This window comes from Dermacentor silvarum, chromosome 5 (genome assembly GCF_013339745.2).
Source record: "Dermacentor silvarum isolate Dsil-2018 chromosome 5, BIME_Dsil_1.4, whole genome shotgun sequence".
In the NCBI taxonomy this organism is placed as follows: domain Eukaryota; kingdom Metazoa; phylum Arthropoda; class Arachnida; order Ixodida; family Ixodidae; genus Dermacentor; species Dermacentor silvarum.
The window spans coordinates 134020732-134034184 of record NC_051158.1 but is presented as its reverse complement, the minus strand read 5'-3'; the positions used below and the strand labels follow the sequence as shown (position 1 = coordinate 134034184).

Genomic DNA, 13453 nt, shown 5'->3' with positions numbered 1-13453 from the left:
TGACGGGCTGTTGTGTTCCCAAGTGCACCGGATCGACGCGTAAAGGGCTTCGTTGTTTACGCTTCCCCAGGGACCCAGAGCGAAGGAAGAGATGGGAAGCCCAAGTAAAGCGGTATCACTGGAAGGCAACGGATAGCTCCTACATTTGCGAGGTAAGTGTCAAGAAAGTTTAGACTATCGCATCGTGTTTTTCATAAATAAGAGTGTATTCTCTGATCCTCGCTCACGTACCTACGTTCGCTCACGAACTAAGCACTGCACCGATGCTGAGTAGCCTATGGTTTGCGAGCGCGCGTCGCATAGGCTTTTGCCGTTTTGATCAGCGCAGTCTATGCGAGTAGTACCCTTATTTTAAGAACGGACGAAAATGCTTCGCCGCGAAATAGTCTTACATTAGCTACAAATCGTAATGTAAACCACCTATTTTACTTTTTCACGGGAAGCACACATCGTGTCTCTCTTGTTTCTATTATTTTTGTTTTTTTCCCCTCAGTTTCTTTTTTCGCTACTGGTTATTTGGGACTAAAGAACGCAGCGGTTCTTCTGGGGAGAGCGACTGTTCTGTACGTGGCAAGCGAAGCATTGTGATTTTCTCTATTCTCAGCAGATATCTTGCGGATCTCAGGTTACGTTATATAGCTGATTTTTTAGACGAATATATTTGTAGCGTGGTGCTCGTAAGCCAATGGTCATTCGTGCTCATTCCCGATCGTAGTGGGTACTGTGACGGTCTTTAAATGCCTGTGCACGGTATGCCCCGGTGTAGTAGAGTTAAGGGGCATCATGGGACCAAAATGTTTCGGCGCTTTCTGGCATGGTGTCTGTTGTAGCCTGTGCATTTCTTCGAAACGTGTGAAGCGAGGTAATACAGCATTACTTCTGCGAAAATTTATTTTTAAGCACTGTAATGGGTTCTCTGTATTTACAAGGCAACTTTTCATATCAATAATCACTTTTGTTGTTTTACTTGTACTTAGAAACCCTTTGAAGAGGACCAGTACGAGGGAAATCGACAGGATGGGCGCCGTCTGTTAAAGTCAACAGCCTTACATCATCATGGACTATATTTTCGACATGAAAAATATTGATAATCTGTATTTGACTCTCTTAGTTTCATTTACGGTTCTTTTACGCGATATGTATGCAGTGTTGTTTATATTTTCAATGTAGTTATCAGTATTCTAATGGTTATTTATAAAATGTTCTGTACTCGCCATCGATGTGTTTGGCTGATGCGACGTATTCGATGGTAGCCGATGTATTCTGGCTGGATATCTTGAGTAATATTACCCGCGGTTGCGTTTTCTTGTTTGTATTCTTGTTTTCGATTTATATTGTGTGTAATAAGGTTGATGTAAGAAACTTGAAATCCCCCCCCCCCCCCATGTAATGAATAAATTAAAAAAAAAAACTCTCCCTATCCCGCATTGTGTGTGTCGAGCCTACCTTGACAATTTTGTTTATCTCGTCTTTCAACACAACCTTCAGGCGCCACACAGTACATATAATTTTTCATGTACATATCTCTTTCATGATTGACTGTACTAGACATTACTAAGTAAATGTCTTTTGTGCATCGTTTGGTTTGTTGTGTGTACTACGCAAAATTGACACAGACAAGTTACGTTACATGTTTCTCTACAGCACTAACTAAACCGACCGTTCCAGCAGATCGGGATGGACTTACTGGGGCCTTTTCCGACGTCTACGTCCGGGAATAAATGGATCGTCGTAGCTACGGACTACCTCACCCGCTACGCCGAAACAAAAGCCTTTCCCAAAGGCAGTGCTTCCGAGGTAGCCCGATTCTTCGTTGAGAACATCCTCCTGCGTCACGGTGCCCAACAAGTGCTCATCACCGACAGAGGTACGGCCTTTACGGCAGAACTAACTCAAGCCATCCTGCGATACAGCCACACAAACCATCGCCGGACCACCGCCTGCCACCCGCAGACGAATGGCCTTACCGAGCGCTTAAATAAGACCATCGCCGACATGCTGGCAATGTACGTCGACGTCGAACACGAGACGTTGGATGCCATCCTTTCGTACGTGACCTTCGCATACATCACGGCCGTGCAAGAAACGACGCACATGGCGCCATTCAACCTGGTCTACGGAAGGAACCCAGCAACGACGCTTGATGCCATGCTACCGGACGTCACCGACGAAGAAAACATCGACGTTGCCACCTATTTGCAGCGTGCCGAAGAAGGTCGACAGTTTGCCCGCCAGCGCATCAAGAACCAGCAGAGGACCGACAGCCGACACTACAACCTTCGACGACGCTACGTCGAATACCAGCCCGGTGACCGTGTTTGGGTCTGGACTCCGATACGCCGACGAGGACTTAGCGAGAAACTGTTACGTCGCTATTTCGGACCATATAAGATCATCCGACGTATTGGCGCACTGGACTACGAGGTCGTGCCAGACGGTATTTCGCAATCACAGCGGCGCCGCGCACGACCTGAAGTCATCCACGTGGTGCGTCTTAAGCCTTTCTACGCCCGCTGACGAACTTTGGTGCTTTGTTGCTTTGTTATTGTGTTTTTTTTCCTTTCTGTACGCGTGGTTTTGTTTTCGCTTTCGTGTTTGTAGCATCGGGACGATGCTTATTAAGGGGAGGGTATTGACACGTATACATATTTTATCTTTCACTGGTGACCGCTTTCCACCGGCTAACAAATGTTAAACGTTATCGCTCGGCGCAAGACGCGCCTGCATGGGAGGCTTCTCGAACGTTATCGATGCTTCTTTCCGTTGCCTGTTTTCACCGACGCTTATGTTATCTGATTGTATGACCGACGCGAATTGTCTAGAACTTTCTGGAAGACACTGCGGGTACCAGGGATTAATCTGGAACATTCGATGACTCATCTATAAAAGCCGGCGCGTTTCACCGCAGATCAGTTTTTCGACGATCGCCGACTGTGTTCGCCGCTATCGTTGTTCATTGAGTGTAGCTTGCTTTTGTGGGCACAGGTTCGCCCAATAAACAACCAGTTTCGTCATACACAGTCTTACGACTGTTTTCTTTACCACCACTACTACGTGACAATATTCGGTTCGAGCAGGATCAAATGCCGCCTCGTCGTACGCCGCTTTGTCGTTCTGGATTGGCTAGGCATTTTTCTTGGCCTAGCCATTTTTCTTATATTAAAAAAATATTTTCGTTTTTTGTTGAAAAAACATAGATTAGGTTTGTTTTAATTAATAATACAACGTAAGACACTCTTTAGAAGTACTTTCTTTTTAATCTACATCTTCACAAAACGCGCTCGTAGCCTCTTGGCATTTCTTTTTACTGCGAGTGCACTCTGTTTTCCCGCTTAGAACCGCGTAGCCTGAAGTGTCAATCAACTTGCCCGCTTGACAGGGGTATAAGTGAAATAATAATAATAATAATAATAATAATAATAATAATAATAATAATAATAATAATAATAATAATAATCATGCCATACGTATAAATTCCACCTCTTTTCCCGATAATGAAATGGACGGTTTGCTGATACAAGACCCACCGAAGGTGGCGATGTGATAGCCCTCAATAATGAGCCTGGTCATCTCGTTTAGGCTTTTTCCTAGAATCGCCGTATCTTCAAAGATGGGCTGGCAGGGGCAATTCTTGCAGTGCTGTGCAAGAAAGCCATCGGCTTGCTCTTTGTTCACATTGCGACTATGCTCACGTAGCCTATCATTAAGGCATCGCCCTGTCTCGCCGATTTAGCAGGCACCGCAGGATGTAGGTATCTGGTAGACGACACCGCTTACACATTCTACAGGCTTTTTCCGGTTCTTCTTTTCACAGGTGGTCTTCTTTGTACCTCCTGGTGTGGTATTCCTACATAGACTGCTTAATTTGTTAGGCGCTGAAAACGCAACTAGAATGTTATAGGCTCCCGGCAATGGTCAGGCGGCGCAGCGATCGGCTTAGGGTGCCTCGATGCCAGCGCCGCCGTTCAGGGTGGTGCCATCCTTTGACCGCCCCCGCGCCGCCGCTTTCTCGCTGCGACGCCATATTGAATCACAGCGAGCGGTTGCGATTGCTTGGTGCCGGTGCTTAGTTCGAGACACAGTGCGCGCGGATGCTTCGCTGACGCTTCTACTTGCTGGACAGTGTTCAGCCGCATGAATGACAAGCTTGTCAAGTGCATCGAGTCGACATGACGGGCTGTTGTGTTCCCAAGTGCATTGGATCGACGCGTAAAGGGCTTCGTTGTTTACGCTTCCCCCGGGACCCAGAGCGAAGGAAGAGATGGGAAGCCCAAGTAAAGCGGTATCACTGGAAGGCAACGGATAGCTCCTACATTTGCGAGGTAAGTGTCAAGAAAGTTTAGACTATCGCACCGTGTTTTTCATTTAAATAAGAAAGTATTCTCTGATCCTCGCTCACGTACCTACGTTCGCTCACGAACTAAGCACTGCACCGATGCTGTCTGAGTAGCCTATGGTTTGCGAGCGCGCGTCGCATAGGCTTTTGCCGTTTTGATCCGTGCAGTCTATGCGAGTAGTACTCTTATTTTAAGGACTGACGAAGATGCTTCGCCGCGAAATAGTCTTACATTAGCTACAAATCGTCATGTAAACCATTTATTTTACTTTATCACGGGAAGCACACATCGTGTGTGTCTCTTGTTTCTTCTTTTTTTTCTCAGTTTCTTTTTTCGCTACTTGTTATTTGGGACTAAAGAACGCAGTGCTTCTTCTGGGGAGAGCGGCTGTTGTGCACGTGGCAAGCGAAGCATTGTGATTTTTTCTGATTTCTCAGCATATATCTTGCGGATCTCAGGTTGTTATGTTATATAGCTGATTTTTTAGACGAATATATTTGTAGCGTGGTTCTTGTAAGCCGATGGTCATTCGTGCTGATTCCCGATCGTAGTGGGTACTGTGACGGTCTTTAAATGCCTGTGCACGGTATGCCCCGGTGTAGTAGAGTTAAGGGGCATCATGGGACCAAAATGTTTCGGCGCTCTCTGGCATGGTGTCTGTTGTAGCCTGTGCATTTCTTCGAAACGTGTGAAGCGAGGTAATACAGCATTACTTATGCGAAAATTTATTTTTAGTCACTGTAATGGGTTCTCTGTATTTACAAGGCAACTTTTCATATCAATAATCACTTTTGTTGTTTTACTTGTACATAGAAACACCTTGAAGAGGACCAGTACGAGGGAAATCGATAGGATGGGCGCCGTCAGTTAAAGTCAACAGCCTTACATCATCATGGACTATATTTTCGAAGTGAAAAACATTGCTAATCTGTATTTGACTGTCTTAGTTTCATTTGCGGTTTTTGTACGCGATATGTATGCAGTGTTGTTTATTTTTTCAATGTAGTTATCAGTGTTCTAATGGTTATTTATAAAATGTTCTGTACTCGCCATCGATGTGTTTGGCTGATGCGACGTATTCGATGGTAGCTGATGTATTCTGGCTGGATATCTTGATTAATATTACCCGCGGTTGCGTTTTATTGTTTGCATTCTTGTTTTCGATTTATATTGTGTGTAATAAGGTTGATGTACTCACTTGAACGCCCCCCCCCCCCATGTGATGAATAAATTAAAAAAAAACTCTCACTATCCCGAATTGTGTGTCGAGCCTACCTTGCGATGTTTTTTTATCTCGTCTTTCAACATAACCTTCAGGCGCCACACAGTACATATAATTTTTCATGTACATATCTCTTTCATGATTGATTGTACTAGACATTATAAGTAAATGTATTTTGTGCATCGTTTGGTTTCTTGTGTGTACTACGCAAAGTTGACACAGACAAGTTACGTTACATGTTTCTCTACAGCACTAACTAAACCTTATTTTCACATCGCAGTTATTTTTACACCAGCTTAATCCTGTCAGCACACAGTTTTGTGGGCAAAAAAAGCAAAGTTGCGCGTAGATATCGTCAAATAATTGCAACGAACGCGAAGAGCACGCGTAACGCAAGGGAAACTAACCGCCGTGTGCGAGTGGCTGGCTACGGTAAAGGAGGCGTGACGTGTAAACCAAAATACAACAGCGAAAAAGAAAGACTTCCACACACAGGGGGTCGCAAACCTTATATACCAAGCATCGAAGCGCAAAAAATAGTGCGTATTTCAAACATACACACGGCATGTTAAATGTAAATTGAATTAGGCAACTTGGGGCATGTTCCCGGCGCCATACATTTACGTCTTGGACCTTCGACGAGTTAACGGCTATTGGTTATAAAGATGTGCAGATGCGATACCGATAAAAAAATCCTCATCAAGGCAAAGCACTTGGAAGTGCGCCGCAAGTAACACTATTTATGAACGCAAGCGTAGCTGAGTCTCAGCTCGTGTGACTCAATATGGCGGCGCCAGCGGGGTTGTCTCCACCCTGGATGGCGGCGCTGGGCATCGAGGCACCCTAGGCTCAATGCGCTCACTTGCCCGCGAGGAGTTCATCACTCGAAGGACCGCTCAGAGGCGTTCAATTGGACGTTAAAGCTTCCGCATTCGCAACTCATACGAAGTGCTTATCGTTTAATCAGGGAAGAAGTGTTTGTAAATTAGTGCGCTGTTTTTAAAATGGATGAAGTGTCCTAGTGACCGAGGCCTACTTAACGAACTAAACGATAAGCTGAAGTGTTCATGTTCAAGTTACTGACAATCATCCGAGGTGAGTGTTTGTGTAATCGTGCCGATGGAAAAATTATCTCTCGCAATGATAGCAACCATATTTTCATCCCTGAAATGAGGAAATCCATAGAAACATCGTCACTCAAACTAAAAATGCCGCCAAGCGTGTCCTCCGTTGTTAACGCGAGAGCATTAAGAGCCTCGTGTCGCAGAAAATCCGTTGTCGGTGTTGGCGTTCATTAAGCGAACATTGCCGTATATATTTAACTATATGTATATGCCAAGCCTTTATATTCGGGTTATATTGCCACAGCATTATATCACTAAAGTTGCTCATACCTTGTCTTACATTACTGAAAAAGTTATTCCTCGGAATTTTCAGAATGACAGCCCACAATCAAATGTGAAACAAAACACCAACAGCGAATTCCTTTTATGTTAAATCTTGTCAGATTGAAATACTAAAAGTGCGAAACAGTCACACAAACAAGAAAATGATGTATTTTTGGCGCGGCTGCACACTACCTCCGCGATCGGCCCACGCCAGAGGCCGCGTTTCTACTAGGAAGTTCGCCCTCGTGCATTGCATTCGCTACAGCGTTTTCCGGTAAACATTACGGTTATATAAGCTGCAGTTGCCGGGAAGCGTCAGAAGCAGTCGGGGATCATTCAAGCTATCATGTTCCACTCTGAAATGCGAAGCTTAAGCGTCCTCAATTTATTTTTTATGCCTGCCGGTTTGTTTAATTTAATCATCATCATCATCAGCCTATATTTTAAGTCCACTGCAGGACGAAGGCCTCTCCCTGCGATCTCCAATTACCCATGTCTTGCGCTAGCCTATTTCAACTTGCGCCTGCAAATTTCCTAACTTCATCATCCCATCTGGTTTTCTGCCGACCTCGACTGCGCTTGCCTTCTCTTGGTATCCATTCTGTAGCCCTAATGGTCCACCGGTTATCCATCCTTCGCATTACATGGCCTAGGATGGATAACCGGTGGACAATTAGGGTTACAGAATGGAAAGTTTAATTTAATACTTCTAATTAAATATCGATTTAGCTTGAATTGAATGTCATTGGACTAGGCCCTCAACCCCTGTATGTAGAAATGTATCTTAACTTCAGGCGCGTGCTTGACGACCTCAATGACGCCTATCATGAACGCGCCAAAGGAAACTCAATGGGCGTCTTGGACACGTTCACGCCAGGCGTCATTTTAAATCAAGTCAAGCATGGACTTGAAGTTAAGTTGCATTTCTGAATACGGAGGTAAGTCAACTAGCGTTGCAATACAGGCTTGTTGGCATGGCATCTTGCAATGCTATTGGGGCGCATACAGATGAGGTCCACAAGAAGGCACATGAAAGACCCCTGTATTTGTCTTTCATGTGCCTTCTCGTGGACTTGATCGGCATGCGCTACAAGAGCACCCCAAGTGGCCTTTAGGATTATGAAGGTAAATCACCCAGGAAGAAAATGCCATTGGTGCGCTATGTTGACGTTGCAATTTTGCACAGGGAAAGAAGGACCACAGAGGCATACCTGGATATTCGTCAGCGCGATGTTCAAGTACCTGGGCGCTGTGCACAACAGTTCAGCCGCATGCCAGGAACAGGTCTCCGCATTTGTCGCGTCTGAAATGCAGGCCGGAGTGAGCTTGAATTCAGTGATGTTGCGGCTCTTGCGAGCACCTTCGGCCAGCAGATTCAAGTTGTGGCTGGACAGTAGCGCTCCCCGGACGCTCACTCTGGCGAGCTTTGGGTTTGAGGCTAGTGCCGACACCAATTCCGTCTCCATCTCTTCCCGCTGCTCTTCCACAACTTTGGTCCAATGAGAACCTAGTCTCACGTCGACGTCCGTGAGCGCGGTTGAGCCTCGTATACAGGCTACCAAGGCGGAGAGTGTGTCGTTATCAAAGCTGTTGCACTTCACCCTAAGTGACGTCACATGACCGCAGCGACTGACGACTTCCAGTGCCGAGCTGACTGCTCCTATGTCGGCATATTCTTGTCGCAGTAAATGACGCGCGCTGATGATTACGCTACCAATCTCCGCGCACTGGGGAAGTACCTTTAGGTTTGCTTGGTCTATGTAAAGGTCCCTGATGGTGACTCGATCGCCGAGGCCACGATCCCGAATCGTTCTGCAGATGCGATCCACGCCGTCGACCGCCGGCAGAGAATCCACGATTATCGACTTCAGCGCGTCGTTGTCGGCGACTGCGTCGAAAAATGCGCGACACTCTGCTTCGCCAAAGCCGCGCAAGTCGATGCGCAGCTCGCTAGGCATTGACTTCGGCATCCGCAAAGCTTTCAGCCAAGGTTCCATGCACTGTGCGGCATCGGGGCCTGGACGCTCGGTTGGGTCGAACCAGAGAAACGAGCAGCGTTTACAGAATGTGGAAGGCAATCTGAGCCGACGCAAGGTGTTGCTCTGGGCGAACAGTTTGGCGAAGAGGGCGAGTCTGCGTGTGCTGGAAAGATGCAGAGAAGAGACACACTATAAGTGATCACATGGTTTCAGTGCATGTATAAGCGAGGTCAGAACGACGCACTTGTAAGTTGACGCCGGCGGCGCTTTGCTGTGTACAGTAGCAAAGTCGGGCAGTGGTGCAACGAATGAAGAACACGATGCTTTACAAAATAAAATTACCGTGTTTCTAGGGAGGGCACGGGATGCATCTTTACCGAGCAAGCATCGCCACTCGAAGTGCCGGCGCAGCCGCGACTTATGAAAACACGGGTATGCATGTGATATCTCTCCATCTTTTCTTTCTTCTTAAGATCTATATCTAAATATTGGACAGCTAGCTACCTATTCCTTTAACAACTCTCGCTCAATCAATGCCGTCGCGGCGTTTTGTTCTACCAATACTCTAAACATCTGTTGCGTATCTCGACTGCTGACCATTTAATATTTACTCCGCAATGCTGCATGCGCGAACCTGCCACCTGTCGGCAGCTTCTGGAAGTTTCCTCTCGCTTCCTAAAAAAAGAAAGGCTGTTCTCTGACGCATGCCCACTGTTAGTGTCGTATAAAAAGAAGCAGTCGTGAAGACTTGTAAAAGTGTACGATTAATGCAAATGTCGATCAATTAATTTATTTCCGTGTACTCATACATGCACAATACTGCGACATAAAATCGATTAAATTGGTTGAGAGCAGCGGGAAGCGTTATTTACAAATACTGCAGACCACCGTGTTGGCCAAGCAGGGGAGCCAATCAACGAGCAAGAGTGGTAAGAAACCCATTCCCACTGGCACATACTCATAACTAGACACATGTCCACTGGCACATACTCAGTCGCCCAAGTCGGCTTGAAAGAGATTAATCGAAATGCGGCCCATAACTGGTGGCGCATACCCAGTGACCAAGGTGGCGTGAAGATGTTCATTGAAGTAAAGCCCCTGAAAAAAAACTAAAGTAGCGCCAACTGCGCCCATTCGCCTCTGGCTCCTCTCCTGGCCGCTGCAGCAGCGCCTTTAGGGTGTCCACACGGAAACTACGAACGCGAGAGCGGCGAGTACGACCGGGCGCGTCCGCGCTTTACTGACGCGCGCTCGGTAGCGCGGTAACTGCGTCTCCGGCACCCATGGACCTCTAGTACCTCTAGCACACCAGGTCGGCATCCCGAATCGCGCAGAGTCACTGTGCAAACTGATTCAGACGCGGTCCACAAAACTAAGGAAGACGCCTTTCCCCGACCAAGTAAACACGAAAAAAACAAAAACAAAAAACAAGCGGACATTCAAGGTGGCGCTTTCTCGACCTTCTAAAAACATGCTGCGTTACGTTTCAAGCCGTGCGATTTCTCAGCGCCGTTGAGCTTGCCCGGATGTCCATTTCCAGTGCAGTGGCGCTGCCTTCACTATTGTCAACGCTGAGCGCGTCTGCACCGGCCCTGCTTGCTTGCGGGGATGGTTTTTCCCAGTACAAGCGTTTACTTGACTTAAATATTCTATCAAGCACTTCCATGACACGGTGTACCCTAAAATAGTGAACAAGTCGCAACCGCACTATCGGCATAAACTTCTCATGCATCTAAACACAATGCGAGCACTTCTGTTTATTTACTGATTGAATAGCGCATATTTTTACACGTTCAGGCACGACACAAATCACGCTCTTTGTTTCTACATACATTCCATTGCCGTACTCAACGTTACCTTTTCGCATTTTTCCTTCTCTCGAACCTCTCCCAATACACCGCTGCGAACAGCACCGTCGTGCTGTGCCCTAGCGGGATAATTGCACGAGCCCATCTTTCCGGCGAAGCGCCAAACTCGACGGGCCTCGCACCTCAACTAACATTGGTTTACAATCTACAGAACGAACGTGACCGGAGGTTCCTGGACATTGACACGAATGGCGCTACTTTAGTTGTTTTTTCAGGGGCTTTACATTGAAGAGCAGAACATTGCCACTGTTACATAGCAGAGACCCAAGTTGGTCTGATGACTGATTTCAAACCCCGTTCCTCGACATAGCAGCCCGATGGTCTCCTCATTTGACCACGGTCTACCCCGTGACGCAAGTTGGCAAGAAAGAAGGAAAACAGTATCTTAACAATGTCAATCGCAATAAAATATAAACGCTGCATATATTGCAATTTACCACTGAAGCGGCGTAGCTATTGTGTACATTCTGAAATAAAACATACAAGCCTGATACGTTCATGATGATATCGGCGTTCAGTTCCTCCAACGTAGTCATCTCGCAGAGAGCGTCGATGAGCGTCATCAGGAGATACCCGTTGTCGCAGATTGCGTTTGTCTTCAGCGTGAGTCTCCTGAGCTTCGAGTTCTCCCTGGTCAGGTACTGGGCGAAGTACGTGCCTGAGTTCTGGGCGCCAGTGCTGAACACGAACAGCCCGACGGCGAGATCGCTGATGCTGTGGTTGAGCATCAGCGTTTGCACCATTTCCATAGCCTCTTGCCGGGTCATTTGCAGGTCTGCCACGTCAAGCGCTGTCAGATGATGGATACGCAGGTCGAGTGAGTACGCGAACCTGGGTGTAGGGAAATTCCACTCGCTTCGGGAATCGTTGACCTTGAAGACCAGCTTGTCGAGCTGCGAGAGAGAGTTCATCACCCGGATAAAAAAAGCTGCTTCCCGTATCCTCAATACACCATAGACTGTAAGACTTTTCACAGAACGCTGATCTTCCAAGGCTTCAAGCAGCGAAGGGCGACAACTCGAGCTGCCGTTCAGTTCTAGCGCTGTAATGCAGTGGTGCTGGAAGAGAAGATACTCAACGAGGTCCAGTGCATTCCTTTTGCGCGAATCCTCGAACTTGCTGAAGAAGACCTGCCCGCAGGTGCTTGCCCGAACAACTCCAATGCAGACATCCCCGCTGTGTTTGCTCAAGACATCTTCGCGCAACTCCATACCGGCGTCTAAAATGATCTCGTTGATGTAATAACGCCGATCCAGAAGCTGGCATCTCGTATCACCGTATTTCGCGCAAGGGATGTCTGTGGCACAGGAATACTCTTCTTTGGCGCCATCACGTCCACGACTGGTGCCGGATGCATGTGAAACTGGCGAAGCTTTCGACATGAATTTGTGCGCAGAGGATGTCCTTCACTTGTCCCGTTCAAATCCTGCATCACAAAATAAGCGACGTACAACACCGTTACCACACAAGCAGTCGTTCCCATGGAAAGCGGAACAAACCCGACTAGTCCTTAGCCCTGATCATCCCTTTTTGAATTTCGTAAGTGCCGTTGAATCACTTTGAACATTGTAAGAAAATGCCTGATATCTGCAGACAATGCTGCCGTAAGCATGCGAGCCAAAATATTACAATTCTAGCGTGTAGATAAACTTCTTACCATTTCGGATTTACTGGGGGACCGCAGAGGTGGCACGGAAGCAACAAAGTTAGCAGCTTGTCACGCTTCGTGTAACCACAATACCTTAGATACATTTTCGTGTTACATCAGTGTTCTCGTTAAAAAAAGCATTTAAAAAGCCAAACGTACTCACAATTACGCCGCTGCCGAACTTATACTGCAGTAGCGAAGCGGCTAAATACACCTGGTCACTGCAATAATAGCTCTGTGCCTCCAACCCCACCGCCCACATTTACACAACCGGTAGCCCGGTAATCCACAAATGGTGACAAGTTTACGGACGAAATAAATCTCTTTATTATTCCGCTGCACACAGCAGATATCTTAGGCTCTCGCATAGAGGTTCGCTCCCTTTATTCTATGGCATCTACAACCCACGCCTTTTAATTTGTTCCGCCTTCTTTATGAGGTAGAGGAACGGCACGTTCCGGAAATCTGTTCAAACCTTTCGTTCAGCAAGCTTTCGTGATCACCATGCATTATCATTGCTACTTTCAAAAACGTATGGATCATGCTCTCTAAACGCGAACTTCACAGTTTCGATATCGGTCAGGATATACATTCTTTACAGAAACATGGTGAAGATATATGAGACCACGGAATATTTCCCCCTAATCCGCACTTTACCAGAACGACTGGCAAAATTGAAGAGGACGAGGTGTGTTCATGGCAGTCAGAAAGTGTATCTCACTTATCACTCATGATGAAATAGAAACTTTTAATAGAAACTTTATTGTAATGGAAATAATATTAAGGGGGGGGGGTGGTCGGAGCCTCTCAGTCCAGGGCCCCACTGGCCTCTGCCGCCTGCCTGACCTGGCTAATTAAAGATTTTTGTCTTGCCAGGCCGGAGCAGGCGAGCTGTGCCTCCCACTGCTCCATTGTGTCACTGGTATTTGGTCTATGAGGGTGCTTAGCGCACTCCCAAGTTACGTGAATTAGGGTAGGTATGCCACCGCACCACCCTCGAGCTAACGCGTT

General features: G+C 46.8%; 1 protein-coding gene across 2 annotated transcripts in view; it reads right to left on the bottom strand.

Moving 5' to 3' along the window:
- The window catches only part of LOC125946015 (uncharacterized), a 130455-nt gene that overhangs the window by 8284 nt on the left and 108718 nt on the right, over window positions 1-13453 (bottom strand). Inside the window, exons 1-2 of one of the 2 annotated variants that reach the window (XM_049668491.1) lie at window positions 11278-12190; window positions 8159-9089 (exon numbers count right to left, since the gene is read on the bottom strand). In XM_049668491.1, the coding sequence (XP_049524448.1) occupies window positions 8159-9089; window positions 11278-12176 (1830 nt within the window). In that variant the 5' untranslated portion in view covers window positions 12177-12190. Of the gene's footprint in view, window positions 1-8158; window positions 9090-11277; window positions 12191-13453 lie in introns of those variants that run through there. The other variant, XM_049668492.1, reaches the window with a different exon arrangement.